Raw genomic sequence first — 26,127 nt, 5'->3', positions numbered from 1 at the left:
GCAGATCTGGCTTCCCTGTTGACATTGCTCATCAGAAGGTCTCAAAAGTTGATCATAGGACCTCAGAACTGCAACCCTCATAAATATGAACCAATTGCTAAGTAGCTGAATTTTGATCACGTGACCATGGGGGGATGCTACAATGGTCATGAGTATGAAAAATGACCATAAGTCACTTTTTTCAATGCTGTTGTGACTTTGAATGATCACTAAATGTGACTTGTAACTTGTGGATTGCCTGTATTCAGTCTTGCATGGTTGGTTAAGGCGCTTATTGTTTTCTTTAAATGATAACGTTGTGTTTTTTTTAGTAAGCATTATTTCCAGTTACCATTATGTTACAGGACATTTTAAAGATGATCGCTGGATGGTTGCGAAAAGTAATTATCCTTTTAAAATAAAAAAGGTAGAAAAGGGAATGGAATGAATATTAAAGCAAGATTAAAGTCGGATGGGGACGCGGTGGCTCAGGGGTTAGGACGTCAAGCTTGTCGATCAAAAGGTCGGCAACTCAGCGGTCCGAATCCCTAGTGCTGCTGTGTAATGGGGTGAGCTCCCGTTACTTGTCCCAGCTTCTGCCAACCTAGCAGTTTTGAAAGCATGTAAAAATGCAAGTAGAAAAAATAGGGATCACCTTTGGTGGGAAGGTAACAGCGTTCCATGCGCCTTTGGCGTTGAGTCATTCCGGCCACATGACCACAGAGACGTCTTCGGACAGCGCTGGCTCTTCAGCTTTGAAACGGAGATGAGCACCGCCCCCTAGAATCGGCAACGACTAGCACATATGTGCAAGGGGAACCTTTACCTTTTTAAAGTCGGATACCTATCAGCCTACATCAGAAAATGCCAGTTTTACCTCAGGCCTAATATTCATGAAGTAATATGGAATGCAGTGAATTTGAATTTGTACCCCAGGTCTAAGCATAACCTGGGATTATGCTTAATGATTATTAGGGATTATAATGATTATTAAGCATAATCCCAGGTTATGTTTAGAGTAAGCATAACCAATGCTGAAGAAAACTCTTGTTTGGCAAGATCCAGGAAAACTCCTTCTGGTTTTATAGTCTGAACTTCATTAACATGAGTTGCGCTGCTCACTTCAAAAGCCTTTGGCAGGAGAATATCCCAGCAATAGAAATCTTCTTACCCCGTTGCCTTTCAGATTGGCTGGTGCTGATCTTGAGCCAGTCGTTAAGTGTTTTTCTCTCTCCTCATAGAACAAGAGGGACTGTTTTGAATCCCGACTTTTACTTTGGTAGAAGGACAGATGTTCTTTCCACCCTCTTTCCACCCTTCAAAACAGAGGGTGGTTTCTCTCTTTGTATTTCTTTCCCAAGTCATCTACAAGCCTCTCATTCAGGACTTCTTAATCCTGTTTGTTTCCTATGAAGGAAAGATTACAGCGTATTTATTTACACAAGCAAATGTCATGCCAGAATATGCTATAATATACCACAACGTATTAATATAACAGTATATAACAGAGAGAAAGAGAACGTGTGTGTATGTGTGCATGTGTGTGTGTGTTACATAACATATATTTTACTGTAACCAGATAACAGGTAGTCCTTGAGTTATGACCATAATTGAGCCAAAATTTATGTTGCTAAGGGAAACATTTGTTAAATGAGCTTTGCCCCATGTTATGACCTTCCTTGCCACCGTTTTTAAGTGAATCGCTGCAGCTGTTAAGTTAGTAACACGGTTGTTAAGTGAATCTTGCTTCCCCCGTTGATTTTGCTTGTCACAAAAGAGACTCATATGACTCCCGGGACACTGCAACCATCATAAATATGAACCGGTTGTCAAACATTTTTTTATTTTATTTTTTATTTTATTTATTTATTTATTTTGTCACAACAGTATATATAAGCATAAGCATGAAAATAACTATATAATATATAAGCATATATATAAGCATAAGTAGGTAATAACTATATTAATTGGATATAATGAAAGGAAACAATAGGACAGGAACGGTAGGCACTTTTGTGCTCTTATGCACGCCCCTTACAGACCTCTTAGGAATGGGGTGAGGTCAATAGTAGAGAGTTTTTGGTTAAAGCTTTGGGGATTTTGAGAACAGACCACAGAGTCAGGTAGTGTGTTCTAAGCATTAACAATTCTGTTACAGAAGTCATATTTTCTGCAATCAAGATTGAAGCGGTTAACATTGAGTTTAAATCTATTGTTTGCTCTTGTATTGTGATTGAAGCTGAAGTAGTCTTCAACAGGAAGAACATTGCAATAGATAATTCTATGAGTTAAACACAGGTCCTGTCGAAGGCGGCGGAGTTCTAAGTTTTCTAAAACCAAGATTTCAAGTGTGGTGGCATAAGGTATTTTGTTGTATTCAGAGGAGTGGAGAACTCTTCTTGTAAAATATTTCTGGACACGTTCAATTGTATTGATGTCTGAAATGTAGTATGGGTTCCAGACAGGTGAGCTGTATTCAGGAATTGGTCTAGCAAATGTTTTATAAGCTCTGGTTAGTAGTGTAGTGTTCTGGAGGAGAAGCTACGTAAGATTAGGTTTACAACTCTTAAAGCCTTTTTTGCAATGTAGTTGCAGTGGGCTTTGGCACTTAGATCATTGGATATGAAAACTCCAAGGTCTTTAACAGGTGGGGGTCATTTGTAAGGTAATGTCCATCGAGTTTGTATTTAGTGTTTAGATTCTTTTTTCCAATGTGTAAGACAGAGCATTTGCTGGTTGAGATTTGGAGTTACCAAGTTTTTGACCATTCTGACACAAAGTCAAGATCTTTTTGAAGAGTAGCTGTATTGTTGGTAGTGTTAAATAGTTGGACATCGTCAGTGAAAAGAACACAATTACTTTTAATATGGTAACAGAGATCATTAATGTATAATACGAAGAGTGTTGGTCCAAGAACACTGCCTTGGGGAACACCGCTATTGACAGGAACAGGATTTGATAGGGCACTGCCTATTTTGACCACTTGTTGTCTGTTTGACAGGAACGCTGATATCCAATTGTGGAGGGGTCTGGAGATGCTGTAGGATTTTAGTTTTAGGAGAAGTTTGTCATGTACACCGAGTCAAAAGCTTTACAGAAGTCTATGTAAACTGCATCTATTGTTTTGCCTTGATCAAGATTTGTAGTCCATATGTTTTTGCAGTGAAGAAGTTGTAAGTTACATGATAATTTTTTTCTGAAACCAAATTGTTTATTAAAGAGTAGATTGTTTGTTTCTAGGTGGAGGATAATGGATTGGTTGATGATAGATTCCATAACTTTACAGGTGACGCAGCATAGAGAGATTGGTCTGTAATTTTCAACTAAACTGGGGTCTCCTTTTTTGAAGACAGGGATGACCGTGGCTAGTGACCAAAGTCTGGGAAGGGAACTGGTCGTGAAGGCTTTTCCAAAGATTATGCTTAGGGGTTCTGCTATATTAGTGGAAAGCTTTTTTAAGGAGTATGCACATAGTCCATCAGGTGCTATAGATAGGGATGGTTTCAGTTTGTGAAGAGCTTTTTCAACATTTTCTTCAGTGAAATCTATATGTGTTAGGTCGTTGTTGGTGCAGTTGGGAAATGTCGGATATGTGTCATCGCTGTTAACAAAAACTGAGCCAAAAAATATGTTGAAGAGGTTTGCTTTAACTGTTTCGTCATTGCATTCTTTGCTGTTAGAATCGTTTAGTGGTTGGATGGATCTTGAATCATTAAGTTTGTTCACAAAATTATAAAAAGCACAATTGGAATTTGTGCGCAGAAGGTCTTCTTCTTGCTTGGTGTGGTATTTGGTGCATTCAATTTTTATTTGGTTGCATATATCTCTGTATCGGTTTTTGAAATTAGCTACATGTCCCTTTTTGTTTTTTCTCCAAAGGGATTTTTTTTTTGGATTGAAGCTTTTTTATTGATATGTTTTTCTTGATTTTTGTGGTGGTTTGTGGTACGTAGAGTTTAATGACTCTATTGATTTCGAGTAGAAAAACTCTGTAGTGGTCTTCTGCAGTGAATGTAAATTTACATCCGAATGTAAATCACGTGTCCATGGGGATCAGTAATGGTCATCAGTGTGAAAGATTGTCATCAGTTACTTTTTCAGTGCTGTTGTGACTTTGAACGGTCACTAAGTGAATTGTCGTAAGTTGAGGACTACCTGTACATGAAGAGCCAGTTTGGTGGGGTAGCTAAGGAGCTGAGCTAGAAAGTGGGAGATTGTGAGCTCTAGACCTGCTTTAGCATGAAGCCAGCAGGGTGATTCCAGCCCTATCCTTCTCTTTTCAACCCCATTCAAAGAAATGTTTGTTGTCCTGGGGGAAAAAATAGATGAAGGGAGCCTTGAAGGGAACCTTGAACTAATAGATGGTATTGGTGGAACAGCATAATCATCCTCATCATTGTACAATATTGTATTAGGAGAAAGCTACTGTTTGCTAAGCAAAGCACATGAGAAGCAGGAGAATGAGAAGCATTCTTTTCTGATATTATTATTTCTGGATGTAAAGAGAGGAATGGTCCCCTTGTTATGAATCACGTAATTTTGGGGTACCTATCCAGGGGTGGGATCCTACCGGCTGAACAACCGATTTGCTGAGCACGCACAGTTTCCATGAATTGTTTGCATTGCAAACAAGGAAAGGAGCCAGGAAAAGAGCTGAGGAGGGCCAATTCAATTTGCCTCCCCTGATCAGCTGGGCTTCAGAAGCAGAAAAAAAGGTCAGCATAAACCAGGGGCGGGCAGGTGGGCCCACTTTCACAGCAACAGAAAAATAGTTTGCTCTCGGCAGGAAGTGGGAACTACCAGTTCAGGAGAGCTGGTCCAAACCGGTAAAATTTCACCCCTATACTTACCTTAGTGGTTAACCCTTTCTACCAGGGGTGAAATCCAGCAGGTTCTGGAGAACCAGTAGCGGAAATTTTGAGAAGTTCAGAAAACCGGCAAATACCACCTCCGGCTGGCCCCAGAGTGGGGTAGGAATGGAGATTTTGCAATATCCTTCCCCCAGGAGTGGGGAGGGAATGGGGATTTTGCAGTATCCTTCCCCTGCTATGCCCACCAAGCCCTGCCCACCTAGCTACACCACACCCACCAAGCCACGCCCACAGAACCCGGTAGTAATAAAAATTGAATTTCACCACTGCTTTCTACCTAGAGTTGCCATCCATGAGTGCACAAGTGACATAAGATATGTGATACCTACAGGTATTGCAGCTACTTTTTTTTCTTTGTGTTGTGCAGCTGAATTGCTGCTTTCTAGATGTAGGAATGCTTCTGTTGCTTTTGTCATCAGGAGTAATCTTCAAGCAGCCATAACTTCTGATTCCCAGGAGTACTGTAATGGTTACTCTGCTATGCAGTTGAGTGATGTCAGAAGAGAGTAATTGCAGCTTTTTGTGGTAGCCACACTGCCACTGTTGGTTTTCATCACTTCCCACTATTCCCAGTAAGAGGATATTCTTATATTCTTATCCTCAGTGGCACTGAGGGAAGCGAGGCGTTCCTACGCCTCCTCCCTCATTGCGTCGGCAGATAACCGCCCAGCTGCCCTGTTCCGGGTGACCCGCTCCCTCCTTCACCAGGGGGAGCGGGATGACCCGTTGCGGGGACGTGCTGAGGAGTTTAACGGTTATCTATACGATAAAATCGTTCAGCTTAGGGACGGTCTGGACCAAAATTGTGGTGATTCAGACGGGGTATCTGAGGGCGGTCTTGGTGATGTTGTTTGGGATGAGTTTGACCCTGTGACTCCCGAGGACATGGACAGGTTGCTGGGTAGATTGAATGCCACCACGTGTTTACTGGACCCGTGCCCCTCCTGGCTGGTGCTGGCCACTCAGGAGGTGACACGAGGCTGGCTCCAGGGGCTTACGAGTGCTTCCTTGTTGGAGGGAGTCTTTCCGGCCGCCTTGAAAGAGGCGGTGGTGAGGCCCCTCCTCAAGAAGCCTTCCTGACCCGCTGTTTTAGGTAACTATCGTCGGTCTCCAACCTTCGCGGCGAAGGTTGTAGAGAGTATGGTGGCATATCAGTTTCCCCTGCACCTGGAGGAAACTGTCTATCTGGACCCGTTCCAGTCCGGCTTCCGACCCGGTTACAGCACTGAGACGGCTTTGGTCGCGTTGGTGGATGATCTCTGGAGGCCAGGGATAGGGGTTATTCCTCTGCCCTGGTCCTATTAGACCTCTCAGCGGCTTTTGATACCATCGACCATGGTATCCTGCTGCGCCGGTTGGAGGGATTGGGAGTGGGAGGCACCGTTTATCGGTGGTTCTCCTCCTATCTCTCCGACCGTCGCAGACGGTGTTGACGGGGGCAGAGGTCACCCGCGGCGCCTCACTTGTGGGGTGCCGCAGGGCCGATTCTCTCGCCTTCTGTTCAACATCTATATGAAGCCGCTGGGTGAGATCATCAGTGGCTTCGTGTGAGGTACCAGCTGTACGCTGATGACACCCAGCTGTACTTTTCCACACCGGCCACCCCAATGAAGCTATCGAAGTGCTGTCCCGGTGTTTGGAAGCCGTACGGGTCTGGATGGGGAGAAACAGGCTCAAGCTCAATCCCTCCAAGACGGAGTGGCTGTGGATGCCGGCATCCCGGTACAGTCAGCTGAGTCCGCGGCTGGCTGTCGGGAGGGAGGCATTGGCCCCCATGGAGGGGGGGCGCAATCTGGGCGTTCTCCTGGGTGCACGGCTGTCTTTTGAAGATCATTTGACGGCCGCCCCCAGGAGAGCTTTCCACCAGGTTCGCCTGGTGCGCCAGTTGCGCCCCTTTCTAGACCGGGATGCCTTGTGCACAGTCACTCACGCCCTTGTGACGTCTCGTCTGGACTACTGCAATGCTCTCTACATGGGGCTCCCCTTGAAGGGCATCCGGAGGCTGCAGTTGGTCCAGAATGCAGCGGCGCGGGTGATAGAGGGAGCCCCTCGTGGCTCCCGAGTGACACCTATCCTGCGCAGGCTGCACTGGCTACCTGTGGCCTTCCGGGTGCGCTTCAAGGTGTTGGTGAACGTCTTTAAAGCGCTCCATGGCATAGGGCCGGGTTACTTACGGGACCGCCTGCTGCTACCGAATACCTCTCACCGACCCGTGCGCTCTCACAGAGAGGGACTCCTTGGGGTGCCGTCGGCGCGACAGTGTCGTCTGGCGACACCCAGGGGAAGGGCCTTCTCTGTGGGGGCTCCCGCCCTCTGGAACGAACTCCCCCCAGGACTTCGTCAACTTCCGGACCTCCGAACCTTTCGCCGCGAGCTCAAAACTCACTTATTTATTTGCGCTGGACTGGGTTAGTTTTTTTATGGGTTTTTAATGGGTTTTATTGATGGGTTTTTAATGGGTTTTTTAATGGGTTTTATTATTTGCTAAATTTTAATTGCGGCCAAATTGAATAAGTTTTTTAGTGGTATTTTAATAGTATTTATTTTGTAATAGGACTGTTTATTTTATCTGGCTGTAAACCGCCCTGAGTCCTTCGGGAGAAGGGCGGTATAAAAATTTAAATAATAATAATAATAATAATAATAATTCAGTGGTTTTAGATGCAGTGTACAGAAATGCTGGCAGAGGAGAGAATAGTAATTAAATTTCAAAACCAGAGGTGTGTCCTTGCCACAGTTTTTGATCAGGCCAGTTGTGGATATCCAGTGGAGAAGGACCATTTTTTTTCTGTAAATGCTTTGAGACATTCCTGTCTTTATTTGTCACGTCCTTAAACCAAGTCCTACTCTTGCAGACAAAACTTGGTGTGGGGTGGGAGACTAGCCTTCATTCAGATTGAAAACTGCCCTCAGTCTGTTCTATCTTAGTGGTGAGTCGTTCATTTGAAACCATAAGTCACATCATACATTTCGGTGATGAGACAAGATTTGGACTAGCCCTTTCCAAGTAGTCATCCTCATATAGCCATGCTTTATGTGAGACACTATCCAGAACGGTCAATGTTCCGTGGGATCTTCTTGTGGCTTTGTTTAGTCCCCTTCCATTCAATTGTGTCCAATTCTCAGAGGCAAACTGGACAAATTCCTGCAGCTTTCCTGGTAAGATTTTCAGAAATGGTTTGCGACAGCTGCCTTCTTCCTAGGGCTAAGACTAACCCAGGGTCAACCAGCAGCCTTTATGTTTAAGGTGGGACTAGAACTCACGGTCTCCTGGTTTCTAGCCTGATGCCTTAACCACTACACCGAAGCGGCTCTCAAGGCTTAAATCCCCTCAAAAGGAGGTCTTAACAGAGGTAGTCTTTGACTTAACAGCCATTCATTTACAACGGGTACAAAGTTACAAGTTACAAGGAAAAAAGTGACTTCTGACTGTTTTTCACACTTACAACCACTGCAGCATTCCCATGATCGTGTAATCAAAATTCAGACATTTGGCAACTGGCATATATTTATAGTGGTTGCAGTGTCCCAAGGTCATGTGATCCCCTTTTGCAACCTTCTGACAAGCAAAGTCAATGGAGAAGCCATAGTCACTTAATAATCATGTTACTTACCTAACAACTGGAGCAATTCACTTAACAACTCTGGCAAGAAAGGTTGTAAAATGGGGGGGGGGCGCAGAACTCACTTAACAATTGTCTTAACCTAGCAACATAAATTTTGGGGTCAGTGGTGGTCGTAGGTTGGGGACTACCTATACTAAAAGAAAAAATATATTAAATAACCGTACCACCAATATCTCTGCTTACCAGAACATAGTACAGCATGTCTCTTTTTCTGAGATCTTTCTTTTCTTAATGGCCTTAAAATAATTATTTAACAATGGCTGTGAGGTTGAGCTTTCCACATCAGGTAGTGAGAAGGTATGAAAAATAATGTTCTTTATAATACAAGGGAAAGGCTCTTTCTGTGAAGAAAAGTACAAACCTAAAAAGGCCATTATTACACAGCAGGCTTTTATCTGACCACATGGAAACTACAAAACATATGGAGATTAAGGATAAGAACAGCTTCTCTTAGACCAGATTGCTGGCTAGGAATTTTTGAACAAGCAACCCAAATGCATCTGGAGTCACCAAAACCAAACCACTTGCAGTCTGAATCACCAAATTATATGTGCTCACATCTGAAATGCTCATTCTTTTGATGAGCATTTGAAGGAGAGATGAGAGAAATTATTGCATGAATGATTCAAGGGCATTGCATCAATCCACTTAATGCATACCTGCACACACATAATAAACACCTGAGGCAAGGGGGAGTCCTGCTCCCAAAGCCCTCTTTTGGAAAGTTTACTACTCCTTCATGTTGAGTTTGGCTCCTGGCTGCAGGGCCCCATCTACACCATTTGGAAATGATTTGCCCTTGCCTTATTATGGGATTGTTTCCTTTTTTATTTGCTTTGTTATGGGACCATAGAGCAATAGCAATAGCAATAGCACTTAGACTTATATACCACTTCATAGTGCTTTACAGTCCTCTCTAAGTGGTTTAAAGAGTCAATATATTGCCACCAACAATCTGGATCCTTATTTTACCTACCTCAGAAGGATGGAAGATTGAATCAATCTTGAGCCTGGTGAGATTTGAACTGCCAAACTGCAGTCAGTAGGCAGTCAGCAGAAGTAGCCTTCAGTACTGCACTCTAACCATTGTGCCACCAAGGCTCAGTAGGCTAATCCACCTGGTTATCATTTACTAAGACAAAAGAGACCTACAGCCTATCTAACATTGTGTTTAGGCTGCCCTTTGCATGTATCTTCCTCCAAATGTGAACAGTAGGGAGAGAGCAAGAAAAAGGCCCGTCTCCTTTTACATATTTATTATCTACATAGTGGTGCATCTTTGGATGTAACAGGTCTGATGTAGTTTGGAGAAGTGACTTAAGTGGGCAAGTGATTTCTTTCAATCATTTCCTTTTTTCCCCTCTCTCTTCTCACTAGTCCTGGACACTGCTGGTCAAGAAGAATTCAGTGCAATGAGAGAGCAGTACATGAGGACAGGAGATGGCTTCCTCATAGTCTATTCGGTCACAGATAAAGCCAGCTTTGAACATGTGGATAGGTTCCATCAACTCATTCTTCGAGTTAAGGATAGGTAGGTGCCCTCTAGCCTCTAAATAAAAAGTTTTTCAGTGTGGCCAGTTCATGGATTCAACTGGCAGTCAAATCTATAGGAAACTAGAGGTATAAAATGTTGTTGAAGTACATTACCTACTACATTGGATGATGTTATTTAAGCGAACATCAGCAATTGTTTTATGGAAGGATTTAAAATTGATAATTCCTCTACCCGCCGCAATGGTAGATTGCATTGATATTTCTCAATCTTCTTTTTGTCTTTCAGAGAATCTTTTCCAATGATTTTAGTGGCCAACAAAGTTGATCTAATGCATTTGAGAAAAATCACCCAGGACCAAGGGAAGGAAATGGCAGCCAAGCACAATGTACGTCCTCTTGCTTTCTTCCCATCCTGTTCTGTAGCTGTGACTTAGAAATGGTCCAAGGGTGGAATAAAAAAATATTTCACAAGGTGGAATAAAAAAATAGTCAGGATGGCGACTAACAGATTGACAAATCACTTAAATCACATGTCACAGCTGCCATCTTGACTTTTTTCACAATACCGTGCATATATCCCTGATGTGGTCCCTGGGTCAAACTGTCCCCAGGACACCCTTTTAGAATAAAATTGTTCTCATCCCCTCTTGGGGTTGTGAAGTGGATTTGGGATAAGCAAGTTGATGGTGGCTGAATTAAGGCAGACAGAGTGTCTTTTTCCTTTTCAAAATTGTAAATTCATTTTACTTCCACTGCAAAGAAAAATTCCTTAGGGGTTGCATGCCATGGAGTAGAACCGGAATAGGAACTACTGAGGATATTCTGAGTCCTAATCCCCTTTGACACCCCTCTCCCACTACTCCAGAGGTGCTGTTCAGCAAGTTCTGACCAGTTCTGGAAAACCGGTGGCGGAAATTTTGAGTAGTTTGGAGAACCAGTAAATACCACCTCTGACTGGCTCTGCCACCATCTATTCTCTGCCTCCCAAGCCCCAGTTGATCGGGATGAAATGGAGATTTTACAGTATCCTTCCCCTGCCATGCCCACAGGCCACACCCATAGAATCGGTAGTAAAAAAATTTGAAACCCACCACTGCTCTGATCCCTGGGATCATACAATGATATTAAATTCCATTGCTGGCCTACAATGGCCTGCAATCATTTATGTATTGCTCTTACCCACAATCCTATTCGTTTTTCAAATTAAGTTGCAAATAATCATTTTTAAAAAAACTAGTCAAGAATACATTTAATGTCATTGTTTAAATGACATTTTGAGTTTGTCAAATCTATTAGAAAAGCACAGCAACACTCGGAGATACTGCACTGGTTTACAAAAAACCCTCAGACATTCATATACTGAGTTCATCAGTTAAAAAGCAAAATATGAACCGACTATCTAGATGTTGGGCAATTGAAATACTTCCCACTCACGTTTGAAGCTAGCTTGACAACGCTGCAAGTTTTCAGTGCGCAGTTATTGTGGAGAAAGTCTGAGATTTATTAGGCTCTAAAGAACCATTTGAAGGGAGGGGAAGGTGGGCGACATTTCAATCAGACAGAAAGGCTCCATTTTAACAGTACCGTCTCTTAGCATTTGCTATCTTAGTGCCAACATGCAGGGTCATAAAACCTCATTTAGAATACCATATATAGTTACGTCTGTCCCTTCTTCATCCCCTCCACCAATCAGAAGAAAGAAATTGAGCAAAACTGGATGCAGCACACAAAAGTATCCTTATAAATGGCCAACCAAAAGGATCGTATTTAAAATGAGGCATTTCAGCTTGGAAAAGACGATTGAGAGCATATGCACACTGCATTCTTAAACTGGTGTCTTCTTGTGAGGAGACAGGCTTAACTGTAAACCAGTTTAAGAAAATCCTCTTTGGACAGTTTGTCAGAGACTGGCAAGAAATTCAGTTTGGACTGGAAGCTAGCAATAGGCACTCATTGGTCAATTCTACTGCAGCTGAGCCTTCCCTTTTTCTGTTCCAGGAAAGTAATGGCTAGTTGCTTTCCTTTCCATGGGCTTTGTTTTACTGGAAATATATGCTTTTCTATGTTTGTGTTTGTAAATACACCAACCTGCTCATACACAAATATACTGTATGTTTGCAAAATTAAATAGACCCAGTCACATCCAAGCTTAAAGTATCAAAAGCATAGTTTTAGCATTAAAAAGTCCCGTTTCGCATTTTCCCAAGAAAGTTTGCTATAGGGTGCAAGTCTTTCTCAGTGATTGAGTGGTTATTATACTTGTTTGACATGTGGGATTGATATGTAGAATTCTACAGTTCAGAGCCCAATAAAAACATATTTTAATCACTACTGTTCTTCCCCTGAGCAAACTATCACTACTTTTCTTACTGTGATTGGTTGGTTGGTTGGTTGGTTGGTTGGTTGGTTGGTAAGTATCCCCCCTTCCTTTTAGAGGGTACACCATTTGATTTCCCCCCCCCCCAGTCATTTAAAGTAGAAATGGAAAAACATGACTCCGGCTCTCAGTATTCCAATAGCACTATTTCTGTTACTCCAGTTCTCAAATCTGGGCATATAAAGGCAGTGGGTAGATGTCAACTGCTTTCACTCAACAGCTATTCTTGTATTGTAATTGTGGAGGGAAATCCATGAAAGTGAGACCACTATGAAAGCTTGCAATGCAACTGTGCCACTAAAAACCACTTCTGCTCTATAAGAACGCATACAAGACTGTAAAGAAGCTTTTGAACAATTGTCCATATTTCTTTCTCTATTATCTTTTCTATAGCAATGTAAATGATGACCTCTCTGAATAATTTTATTTTTCTACATCCCAAGAATTCAGAACTAGGGGAGAAAAAAAATAATACCCTAACTTAGCATACAAAACAATCTTTCTTCCTGTTTTAATGGCATTTGCATTTTGCTTTCCCATATTTCTTATACTCTAAATGTGCATAGTATATATGTAGACATTACTGAGCCTTTGTTTTCCAGATTCCATATATAGAAACTAGTGCTAAGGATCCTCCACTGAATGTTGACAAAGCCTTCCATGATCTTGTTCGAGTAATCAGGTGAGCCTTGAATCAAAATTACTTTAGAAAAAAATGTTTATGGATCATCCACTAAGCATTAGTTTTCAGTCTCAGCCTTAGATCCTATTTATTTAAATATTTGTTGATATATTTTTGGCTTACCAGGAAATCTGTAATGATCGTTATTTTTAACCCATATTTATCTGGAACAAATAAAACTGTCAAAGAACAACATCAAAACATAGTCATCATATTCTATGCCAATATGATTTTTAAATTTTTTTAAAAATCTTAATAGTTTAAGAAGGTTGAACTAAATAATTCATAAATAATTTAGGCATAAGGCAAAATACTTTTGTGTCCTTTGGGAGAAGGGCGGTATAAAAATTGAAATAATAAATAAATAAATAAATAAATGAATGAATAAATACCTCTTTTGAATTAAGGAGAATATATGTGTACCAGGATAATGTTGCAGGATCCAATCGGGACTGGTCACTGGAGCCAGAGGTTTCATTTCATTTCATTTCATTTATTTGATTTTTATACCGCCCTTCTCCCGAAGGACTCAGGGCGGTGTACAGGCAAATAAAAACAAACAAGACACTATATATAAAATGTAAAATTAAAAAACTTATTATAATTTGCCTAAAAATTTAAAAATATAGAAACTAAAACCCTGTTTAAAATTAATAATAAAAACTATAAAATCCATAAAATTTAAGCCAGCCCCGCGCGAATAAAAAGATGTGTCTTCAGTTCGCGGCGAAAGGTCCGAAGGTCAGGTATTTGGCGTAAACCTGGGGGAAGTTCGTTCCAGAGTGTGGGAGCCCCCACAGAGAAGGACCTTCCCCTGGGGGCCGCCAGCCGACATTGCTTGGCGGACAGCACCCTGAGAAGTCCCTCTCTGTGAGAGCGTACGGGTCGGTGGGAGGCATATGGTAACAGTAGGCGGTCCCGTAAGTACCCAGGCCCTAAGCCATGGTTCTGTCTTCCAAGCTTTTGAACTCTTATACTACAGCTCATCCTCAGGGAATCTCTCTAGCAGAGAGGGCCTCTGGTGGCTCAGACTGCTAAGACAGTCTGTTATTAACACAGCTGCTTGCAATTACTGCAGGGTCAAGTCCCACCAGGCCCAAGTTTGACTCAGCCTTCCATCCTTTATAAGGTAGGTAAAATGAGGACCCAGATTGTTGGGGGCAATAAGTTGACTTTGTATATAATATACAAATGGATGAAGACTATTGCTTAACACAATGTAAGCCGTCCTGAGTCTTCGGAGAAGGGCGGGATATAAATGCAAATAAAAAAAAAAAGTTCCCTGAAGATGGGCTCCAGCACGAGACTGAAAGTTCAGAAGACAGAACCTTTGGCTCCAGATTGGAGCCTACAAAAACCGATTTGTCCATTTCTGAATAGGTTGAATCAATGAAGAAATGTCACAGGTTTGATGTCCTTCCAGACATTAAAAGAAGCCATTCCAATGAAAACCAAATAAAATTTGCCCCCTTTTGTGTACGTAAAAAAGAAAAAGAAAATCTAGGAGAACTGATTGACCTATCACTGTTTCAAGGCTTAGTGCTAAGCCAGGCTTTTGAAGCCATGACTTTTAGAATAAGAATTCTTCTGTTACTCTCATCTGGACTGGATAGGAGAACTTCAGGTTCACATTTCTGGCCACACTAAGCCCAACCTACACCCTCCCCCCTCCCCCCCCCAAAAAAGGAAGAAATAGTATTAGAGATGAATGAGGTATACAAAGGAAGCCTGGGAGAATCTGTTTGTTTTCAAAATATTTTGACATTTCTAAGAAGCAAGCAGAAGCTCTAAGAAGCAAGCAAACATTCTGAAAAACAAGCAAAACCACCATAAAAAGCCCAGTGAGACTGGCTGGAATTTTTTTAAAAAATTTTTTAAAGGAGAGGTGAATGTAAGCACTTCCCCCAAGAGAAGTCTTTTCACCAGGTTTTTGAAAACCTGTTCATTGCTGACCTTAGCAGTAAAGGCAAAATTGCCTCTCTCGTCATGACAGCTAGCAATTTCATTTGCTAGCTCTCAAGCCACCTCTGATGATCAGCTAGCAATGATCACATATCTTCTGGCAAACATAAGCTTCCTAACAAACAGGAAGCAGCAGGTGAAGCTAAGCAAGATCACATCAAATACCTGTACAATTAGCACAGGGGCCCCCCAAGGCTGTGTGCTCTCCCCACTTCTCTTCTCTCTGTATACCAATGACTGCATCTCCAATGATCCATCTGTTAAGCTACTGAAGTTCGCAGATGACACAACAGTGATTGGTCTCATTCGAGACAATGACAAATCCGCATATAGACGAGAGGTCGAACGACTAGCCTTGTGGTGCAACCAAAACAATCTGGAACTGAACACACTCAAAACCGTAGAAATGGTGGTAGACTTTAGGAGAAACCCTTCCATACTTCCACCTCTCACAATACTTGACAACACAGTATCAACAGTAGAAACCTTCAAATTTCTGGGTTCTATCATATCGCAAGATCTCAAATGGACAGCTAACATCAAAAACATCATTAAAAAAGGACAACAAAGTATGTTCTTTCTGCGCCAACTCAGTAAGCTCAAACTGCCCAAGGAGCTGCTGATTCAGTTCTACAGAGGAATTATTGAGTCTGTCATTTGCACCTCTATAACTGTCTGGTTCGGTTCTGCAACCCAACAAGAAAAACACAGACTTCAGAGGATAATTAGAACTGCAGAAAAAATAATTGCTACCAACCTGCCTTCCATTGAGGACCTGTATACTGCACGAATCAAGAAGAGGGCCGTGAAAATATTTACAGACCCTTCGCATCCTGGACATAAACTGTTTCAACTCCTACCCTCTAAATGACGCTATAGAGCACTGCACATCAGAACAACTAGACACAAGAACAGTTTTTTCCCGAAGGCCATCACTCTGCTAAACAAATAATTCCCTCAACACTGTCAGACTATTTACTGAATCTGCACTAGTATTAATTGTCTCATCGTTCCCATCACCAATCTCTTTCCACTTATGACTGTATGACTATAACTTGTTGCTGGCAATCCTTATGATTTATATTGATATATTGATCATCAATTGTGTTGTAAATGTTGTACCTTGATGAACGTATCTTTTCTTTTATGTACACTGAGAGCATATGCACCAAGACAAATTCCTTGTGTGTCCAATCACACTTGGCCAATAAAATTCTATTCTATTCTATTCTATTCTGAGCAGTTTCCCAGCAACCTCCACCCTGAAATGGAGCAGGATGCTCCAGCAATCGTATCCTGACCCATTGCTCTTATTATATAATGAAAAAACTAGTTACCTTTTTCCAACAGATCACTGTACTTCTTTCCAAGTTTTATTAATCAAAGACTTTTAGCTATAATGGGATATCTGGCATTGGATGCTTTGCATATATACATTCTTATTTTTTGAAAAAATGGGCGGCGGGGGGGGGCGAAGAAACATGCTAATTGTTTGAGCCAGGAAAGTTACACACCCTTGCCCTGCAGTTGTGTTCTCAGCAAGCTTTCCTAGAAGAGACGCTCTCTGACTGCCACATTAGCTACAGAAAATAAGGTAGTGTGGCCTTGATTCCTGCAGGATATGAGTTTTTTAGCCATTGTAAATTCTTCAGGCTGTTCCTAGTTGACAGTGAAGGAATGCAAGGGAAGAGAGATTTAGAGGTCAAGAAAGCTTAATAAATGCTGCTCGGGTTTAGCCTGATGCTTAATTGTGGTTAAAGAAAAAATAATCAGTATTGTAGTTGCATTTTATCGTTGTACAGTTTTGGGGGTTTTTTTCAAGAAAAAGAATACACTAAGTAAAGTCCCTTCATGCCTCTTAAAGAGCTTTGAGGTGCTTTCTTGCTTCTTACGTTCACCAATTTCAAACAGGACTTGCCCACTGAAGTTAGCAGAGGTTCAGGGGGAGGGTGGTTAATGAATGGATGAGAACAGAAGGATAACTTTACTGTAGTTTCCTTGATTTGAGGTTGTGGGTAATTAAGCTGGCAATGAAAACCATCTGCCTGAAAGTGGTAGGTACCTCATATGGGCTACAGTGGGTTTCATCAAAACTTTTCTAACTTAGTGTCCTTTAGATAGATTCAACAATTTGCAGGATTTTGGGAAAGTTGGAAAAAGCTGCTACAGATTCTCTTGATCAGTGGTCCCCAACCTTTTGGGTACCAGGGACCAGTTCCATGGAGAAAGGTTTTTCCACAGACCGGAGGGGGAGTGGTTTTGCATGCCTATGTCCTGTTGAATGGGGCTCCACTTCTTTGTGCAGCCCAGTTGCTGGCATGCTCCGGACTGGTGTTGGTCCGCAGACTGGGAGTTGGGGACCCCTGCTTTAGATCTGTACAGACCACCTGGTGTCTTTCAAATCTAAAAATGTAGGTTGTCCTCAACTTACAACAGTTTGTTTAGTGACCATTAAAACGATACTAAAAAAAGTGACTTATGATCATTTTTCACACTTACGACCATTGCAGCATCCCCATGATCATGTGATGGAAATTAGACATGTGACAACTAACTCATATTTATGACAGTTGCAGTGTTCCGGGATCATGATGTCACCTTTTGTGACCTTCTGACAAGTGATGTCAATGGGGAAATCAGATTCACTTAACAAACAACCCTGTTACTAACTTAATAACTGAAGTGATTTACTTTACAACTGTGGCAAGAAATAAAATGGCAAAATGCGCTTAACAAATGTCTCACTTAGCAACAGAGGTTTTGGGCTCAATTGAGGCAATAAGTCAAGGCATATCTGTAGTCCCATCAATACCCAAGATGAATTAAAAAGCACAGAAATCTCATGTAGTTTGAACGATCTTGAGTAATAATGCAAAACGTACGTGAAATACTTTGCAATCACATTATAAAGATTCTACAAGACTATGCATTCTTGCATGTAATTTTGGTGATCTCAATCTGAGTTCTCATGAAATATTAGGAGAGTTAATGGATGGTATTCAGGCTTGAAAATAGTGCTGACTATTAAATGAGTCAGTTCGGTCTTTATAAATCATATCAGATGAAATTGTGCACAAATTTACCTGGATTTTGTTGAGGTTCATTGAAATTAACTTTATAATAGTTGCATATATTCCCTTGTGGGCTCTCAAGTCTTCAATGAGTTATTTTTAGCTGCTCATGCTAAGGATAGATACACTCACAAGTAATGCTGATTTTTTGTTATGGGGCTTACTTACTGAACAAACTGCTGCTGGAATTGAGATTGGTGCTCTTTTTATTACAGTGGAACAGGGGGTTCAAAATATATTTTTATAGCTTAAAGTTTAGGTGTTTTAGATAGATAGAGCACTTACACTGCCTAACTGCCCAGACAACTGTAAAAAACAAATACTGTATCTTTGTTTTTGAAGCAGCCACTATTTCCAAACTGCAGAAATAAGTTTGTCTGTTTGTCTATCCGTCAGTCCATCCATTCATCCATACTGATTCTGCGTAATTTGAAAATGGCATAAGCTTCTTGCCTTCATTTATTTTTCCTTTGAAATATTCATGTCAAAATTTTCTTCTTTTTGCAAAGTTTTTCCTTGAGAAAATGCATGTTTTAGGCTTTAGAATTCATAGAGAAACGTTGGCTCGAATGAGATAGGACATTCAGTCACTTGAGACTAAGTAGAATCATGAGATTCATATTGCACTAAGCCATGTTTACTCTCATCTTCGTATGATATGAACTTTAGGTCAGTGGGAAAAAAGAGGTTTATTTTAAGACAAGGAATCATAATGTGAATAATGGCTCTTCATTGGTTTATTGGTTCAAACTATTAGCATGAAGCATAAAGAGCAAGCAAAAATAATATTAGGGGGAAAACGGAGTGCTAATCAAACCCATTATAACTTTGACTTAGCTTGATGTGTGAATAAAAGGTTTTCCTTTAATCTTTCATCTCCAATTCTTTGGGGATGCATAATTTTTCCTCACACCTCCTTTTAGTTTTCCGCATGCAAAGGCTGTCACAATTACTGCTTTTAACTTTGAAATCAAAATAGTCAGTTAATGTAGCAACAGTAAGGTACTTGATTCAGCTGGCTTCACCGTTCTCTGTTACTCTGAACGGTTACTCTGTTCCCTCTGCAGGACTCAAGGATGCCATCTGCTTCGTTGTGTGATACTGTGTTTTTATTCTGTTTTCTATCTGATTTTGTGAGCTGCCCAGTCTCGTTTTGGAGCCAAGTGGCACCTAAATCCAATAAATAAATAATAATAACTAAATAACTCATGTGCAAGCTGTTCAGGATAATAGTCTATTCAATTTCAAAGGCTTTCCAATGCTAAAGACAGAAATCTTAAGGGCAGAGCTTGGGGTTTGCCTGCAGAGTCAAGACTCCTGGGGTAGATAGACCACGGATGTCAAACTCGATTGTGTCACTGGACAAATCGCAACGTTTTTTGCCTTTGCAGAGCCGGGGAGGTGTGGCCTGCATGTTATGCAGAGGTGGGTTTCAGCAGGTTCTGACCAGTTCTGGAGAACTGGCAGTGGAAATTTTGAGTAGTTCACAGAATTGGTAGTAAAAATTCTGACTGGCCCCGCCCCCATCTATTCTCTGCCTCCCAAGTCCCACCTTACGGGAAGAAATGGGGATTTTGCAGTAACCTTCCCCTGGATTGGGGAGAAAATGGAGATTTTGCAATATCCTTCCTCTGGAGTGGGAGGGAATGGAGATTTTATAATATCCTTCCCCTGCCACCCCCATAAAGCCATGCCCACAAAGCCACGCCCACTGAACCGGTAGTAAAAAAATTTGAAACCCACCACTGATATGACGCATCCGGCCTGAGATAGACCATTGGGCTCCATAGTGGAGAATATATGTAGCTGAGCGTTGACTTGTTGGGGGTTTTTTTTGTGTTCCTTGCTCTTTCTGCAGATATGTCATTAAATGAAAAGACTGCAAGAAGAGAGCAAGCTCAGGAACATGGAAAGCCCAACAGCCTAATGTTCTAGCTCTGTAGATGGCAATTCTCAGTGTAGCTAATGTCTATATTTCTAGCTTAGTGGACTTATTTAGCACCGTTAAAATGAGGCATCATATTATAGCCTCAGCTGTACTGGGTCCCCTTATTGCACCCACTGCTGTATTTTGAGTATAGTTGTTGAATAAGCCACAGTTGAAAGGTTCACACACCCTGCTGTCATGTAAACATTAGTTGATAAGCCATTGTCTGTAGAGATTCTCAGTCATCCAGGTCATGGTTGTCCCAAAGGTGTTTTTTTTCAGGAGGCAATTGGACTTTCTTGTTTTTTCTTTGAAGACGTTTCGCTTCTCATCTAAGAAGTTTCTTCAGCTCTGACAGGATAGTGGGGAATGGAAGGGCTGCAGATAGCTGGTCATTTGCATCCTTTTAGAGGGTCATTGAAGCACTTGGAGGTTCATCTGTATCCTCACCTGAGTAGTGCCCCTGGTTCCTGTAGTCTGCAATTTTTCCCCTGGAAATCCATTCCTACTTTCACACCATTCAAAGGGCATTCATCCCAAATTGTATAGCTAAAGGTCTGAAGCACATTTTGGCTCCGCATGCAAAATCAGTCTAAATCATCAGACAAGCATGATGTGATTAAAATTCTTCTCACTGGAGGAAAAAGGCTTCTTCAAGGAGGGAGGGAGACTGTTTGACTCATTCACCACTTTTGTAATGGAAATCACCCACCATCACAACTATTGTGTGAGTTCTGTGCCCAGGAATTCTTTGCTCCTGATTCTAGTTCTAGCTATAGCTAGAACCAAGAACTAAGATGTCCTGGGCAGATGTCTAATTCTAGTCTATAATATAACAATGTATAATATATATATATATATTAGTATACCGGGATATAATATAATACATTATAATGTATAAAAATCATGGTGGCATAGTGGCTAGAATGCAGTATTGCAGGCTAACTCACTGCTCACTGCCAAGAGTTCGATTCTGACTGGTTCAAGGTTGACTCAGCCTTCCACCTTTCCAAGGTTGGTAAAATGAGGACTCAGAGCGTTTGGGGCAATATGCTGACTCTATAAACCAGCCAGCTTTGCTGGCTGAGGAATTCTGGGAGTTGAAGTCCATAAGTCTTAAAGTTGACAAGGTTGGAGACCCCTTCTATAAACTATTTAGAGAGGGCTGTAAAGCACTGTGAAGCGGTCCTATTGCTATATATAATAAGGTGTCTAGTTCTGGTTCTAGAACTAGAGTTCTGGTTCTAACTAATCCTTCAATCTTAAAAGCAGTACTGATTATTTCTTCTATATTCCCAAACAGGCAACAAGTTCCGGAAAAGAACCAGAAAAAGAAAAAGACCAAGTGGCGAGGAGACAGAGCAACTGGTTCCCATAAACTGCATTGTGTGATTTTGTGACTGTCTCTTCCTGTGTTTCTCTTTTTTTTTTCCCATTCCAACTTGAATCAATTGTACAACCTAACTGCAACTTGACTTTTCAAGAAAACAGTTCCTGCCCAAAAGAACTCAAAGGGAAAAGTTCTGGGTGTTCTCGAGATTCAACCACATGATTATTTGGCACATCATGCAGAATCGGTTTACCTAAAAAAAAAGAAAGAAAGAAAGAAAAAGAAACCTGCTCCAAAGCAGGGGCAAAAAGAAAGAAAAATCGAAGTTTTATGACTGTCGGCCATCTCAATAGTCTTTATTTTAAAATTACGTGGGTGACTAAAAATGTTTTATCTGCAAGTGTTCCCAAGGGGAACTTACTTCTAAACAGTCTTTAATGGCTTTACTTAGTACTGAGCGTGTTGTCAATCAGGGTCAATATTTCCTTTCTTGACAGAATTTCCTTTTGCACTGGATTCCCAGATATGTCTTCAGAGGTGCAAATCGTGTGTGTGTGTGTGTGTGTGTGTGTGTGTGTGTGTGTGTGTGTGTGCAAAAGAAACTGGTGTGTAACCAGATCTTTATAAGGCAGTGCCAGCAAAAAGGATGAAGGAACGTGAGGAGTGGGTTGTCAGTCCCCATCTGGGTTGTTCATCCTATGTGCCGGGTTGTGTTTTGTCAGTAAAAGGCTACTCTGAAAGAGTGGGAGGGCAGCCATTTTGCTAGCCTGAGAAATATTTAAATTAAATGGTTATTTACAAATAATAAATAGTACTTTTCTTTTGCTTTTGTTATTTTGAAGAAAAGAAACATGGATAAATGTTGATGTAGATGTAAACTGAATCCATATGATGCCCGGCTATGAATAATATCAGAAAATGTGCTGATTCTGTGCTGGTTGATAACTTTTGGCTTTTTTGTCTAAGCCTCATAATGTAATGCCAGTTTTCCCATTATAGTACTTCTAGATAGTTTGAATTTCTATTTGGAAACAGAAAATGTCTTCTTCAGTAAAGCAGTTACTGTTCTCATGCCATTAATACATTCCTATATTCAGAAGTTCTTGCCTCTACTTCTAAAACTCAAGGATTACTGTATTCAATGCTCAGAGTTTATGTGTATGTGCAATACAACTGCATGTATTTTTCATGTAGGTTCCATCCGAGTCATAATCTTTTTAAAATGGAAAGGATTCCATGTTATTCTATATTCAGGAAAATATTTCATAAACATACTATCAAGAAGCAAGTATAGATGGAGGATAATGGAATTATGTACAGTATATCAATCCGTATCAAAAGGCAAATAGCTTTGAGTAGATCCGATTTTTATTTGAGCCTTCAAGCCTTTGTTGATTCCTGACAACTGTCTGAAGAAATCCCTGCAGTTTTCTTGGCAAGAGTTTTTGGAAGTGGTTTGCAAGTTTTGCCTGCTTCCCAGGGCTGAGAGAGAGTGGCTGGCCCAGGGTCACCCAACTGGCTTCATGTCTAACCTGGGACTAGAACTCATGGCCTCCTAGTTTCCAGCCTGGAGCCTTAACCACTACATCAAATTGGCTTAACATGATCAGTAGTATTCAAACATGATGCACATATCTTTGTGTTCACAAATGAGAGACCAGAAGGACCACAATGTGCTTGAAAGCAAAGGAACTAGAAAACAGCTTCCAGGGATTGGCAATCATGCTATCAGATGTTTCAGAGACTTAGTTTTATCCAGAAGACTAAACAGCACCACATTTTAGTCCTTTACCAGACTGCCTCGTAAGGCAATGGGACACAAATTATAGCACAGTACGATATCTTAAGCAGTATAGCATAATTAAGATGCCAAGTTGAAACCAGAAAGGTTCAAATTCAGGTCCTCCATTGAACATAACCTTCAGGGCATAATCTTGGGCAAGACAGCCTTTCTGCCTACTCCATATCCCTACTAAAGCAATGGGAATTTTTGACATGTATGTTCTGTTTGAAACCCAGCCTGCTTCATGCCTTCCAGCTGAATTCTATCCGCCATTCCTCTAGCCGTAGCTAGTGGGAATGATTCTGCAACTCTGGCTTTAGACACAAAAAGTTAGCATACCTTGTTGGGTCAGGCTGAAGCCCATCTTAATCCAGCATTTGTTGCTTCACAATGGCTTACCAGACACTTCTGAGCTACATGCAAAAGAGGTGGAAACATACCTCTCTTGCACATACTCTACAAGAGGGCTGTCAAACTCGCCACCCGTGGGGCAGATGGAGCATGCGCTGGCCGCGCCCATGCCCAGTTTAGCGAAGGGAGAGAAAGTCCTGATACATCACGTGATGCCACCGTGACGATGCGAGTTCGACACCGCTGCTCTACAACAATTATTTGGGAGGTAATTTTTACCCAGAGGTAATAATGAGTCTTCAAAAATCAATAGCCTTACATAGAACTGTCCTACATGATTTTTTTTTTCAATCTTCTTTTAAAGCTATCCAGATTAGTGGCCATCCCCCTGTCTTATGATAATGAATAGATGCTTTGTGGAGGCTACTTTATAACTGCTTGCACTATATAGCTCTGAGGGAGCCAACTGCTGCTCTAATAATTAATGTTGTGTGAATTATCCCCGTACATATATAGACTTTGGATAAAGTGCATAAAGTAGAGGGAAAATTCTAAATCCAGGCCATGAGAGGATACAAATATAAGCAGAATTCAGAGTAGAGCTGATGATCCAGAGAGAACAATCGTTTCTATGAACTGCAGCTCTGGGCTTAGCTGAAGCTGTATTATGAGGAGAGCTTTCAGTGTACATGTGTACAGTGTTCACCCATTCCATGCTGGCTTTTCCTCCTTTAAAACAACTGTTGTGTCAGACGAGACTAATGAATATGCAGCAGTTCATGGGAATAGCCTCTCTGGCACTTAGGACAAGGGCTGATGTGGAAAGAGGGCAGGCAGGCAGACCCTCTTTGCATCTCAACAACGGAAGCACCTCTGCTGTTGTCCCGGCCTCAGTAGCTGAGTGGTGGAAACCAGCCAGGAAGTCTGGTACACACTTCTGGTACAAACAGACTCTTGTATGCCCGTTTCCTAATGAAAGCTGGTGTGGGTGTGGGCATGTGTGTAAAATACAAATGCAAAAGCACTGAAACAACTGCAGGAAATTCAGAAGTAGGACTGATACCCCAACCCTTCTCACGCCATTGTGGAGAAGGAACAAAACACAATGGTGTGATCTGGAGAACCAGGAGCTCCTTTCTTTCTTTTTTTGACCTTCCTGTTCTTGGTCACTTAGAGTGAGCTGAATTCCCATCACTCTTACATGTTCAAGAAGTATGGGGGTGGTGTTTTTTTGCTTCAGTCTTCTCATAATTTCAGCTAATATGATGGGGGGGAGTGAAAGAAAGGAAAAGTTCCTTGTCTTTTCTATGTCTGACCATTCCTTTGATTAAATAAAAACCATGTATGAGGAAATAATGTATAAGACAAATTACGGTGGGAAAATGGAAAATGGAAAAGGAAGTGGTATGTATGCTAACTTAAGCTTCTGGAGGAAAGGTGGAGCATCCATTTAGGATAAAATATATTTTCCTGCTGATGCATGACTTGGGATTTAGCAAATCCTTGAGTTGTTCCTAAAAAATTTTTGCATATGGGGAAAGTTTAATGAGAAATCCCCTTATAAAACCAAGAAATCAACATAATTACAGGTATAAGCAGAATTCAGAGTAGAGCTGGTAGTCCGGAGAGAACAATCAGCATCAGTAAAAAAGGATTTTATTGGGGGAGAGGAAACAAGGAAAAGTGGCTATCATATGTACAGAATTACAAATAATTTAGCACAGCCCACCTAATTTGTTTGTTCCATGTATCTTGGGTTTCAGGGCATCCTCATACAGAAGATGTTTGAGAGAGGATGTTGGGACTTCCTATAGTGTAAGTTAAGCAGGATCTCACCACTGCTGCTTCTTCCCATCATCCTACTGATTGAAAATGGCTGATACATGAAGAAGCAGCTTTTTCCAAAAACAAAAACTGAATTCTGTTTATTCTTGGTCTTCAGTCAACCAATCAGATATTTCAGGAGATGATGCCAAAAACTAGAGATTGTCACATCATCTCATGTTCCAGTACCAGGGTGGTTTGCCGCAAAGCATGAATTATGTTTTTGCCCAAAATGACCTTTAAACAAGCCATCATCCACCAAAGAAAGTATCTCCTTTGTGCCCTGGCCGCTGCTGTGCCATTCGGTGCTTTGAACCAGGGTACCCATTCGGTGCTCTGTGGACCAGGGTACCCATAATACAGAGAAGGGTGAGAAAGGATAGGCTTCAATCTCCATTGGGTTCCCAAAAATGGAATTTATGAAGCCATCAGAAGGTAGCACTGTTGCTGCTCACTCAAGTTCATTAATTGCTATACACAAATTAGCATGCTTTTGTGTTTTCTTTGTCCCTCAATACATATTAAGAGAAGCCACAAGATATTATCAAGCCTGTTTTAGTTTAATGTGATTCATGGATGGATGTCTTTATATATGCTTCACTAATTTTATTCCTTTCTAAAATGCTTTAATCATCTTATTCTTAAAAGCAGAATGAAAACAGAAACAACCCAATGCAAAAATAAATGCATAGAAATGGCAGATATGCTCTGTTTCAGAATGGGGGAATCTGCTGCGGCCATCTCGCCATGACCAACTCACCACAGCCAACTTGCCACGGGACAGCTTGCCACAGCCAGCTTGCTACGGGGCAATTCGCTGCATGACAATTTAACAATTCAATTTAATTAT

The 26,127-nt window shown here is 41.3% G+C and overlaps 1 protein-coding gene across 2 annotated transcripts in view; it reads left to right on the top strand.

Moving 5' to 3' along the window:
- MRAS (muscle RAS oncogene homolog) overlaps nt 1-22,418 on the top strand; it is a 60,829-nt gene extending 38,411 nt beyond the window's left edge. Inside the window, exons 2-5 of one of the 2 annotated variants that reach the window (XM_058195701.1) lie at nt 9,854-10,007; nt 10,257-10,356; nt 12,950-13,029; nt 21,293-22,418. In XM_058195701.1, the coding sequence (XP_058051684.1) occupies nt 9,854-10,007; nt 10,257-10,356; nt 12,950-13,029; nt 21,293-21,389 (431 nt within the window). In that variant the 3' untranslated portion in view covers nt 21,390-22,418. The remainder of the gene's footprint in view (nt 1-9,853; nt 10,008-10,256; nt 10,357-12,949; nt 13,030-21,292) is intronic. The other variant, XM_058195693.1, reaches the window with a different exon arrangement.
- Nucleotides 22,419-26,127: the final 3,709 nt, after the last annotated feature.

This window comes from Ahaetulla prasina, chromosome 1, assembly GCF_028640845.1.
Source record: "Ahaetulla prasina isolate Xishuangbanna chromosome 1, ASM2864084v1, whole genome shotgun sequence".
In the NCBI taxonomy this organism is placed as follows: Eukaryota; Metazoa; Chordata; class Lepidosauria; order Squamata; family Colubridae; genus Ahaetulla; species Ahaetulla prasina.
This window is presented reverse-complemented; position numbering and strand designations above follow the sequence as displayed.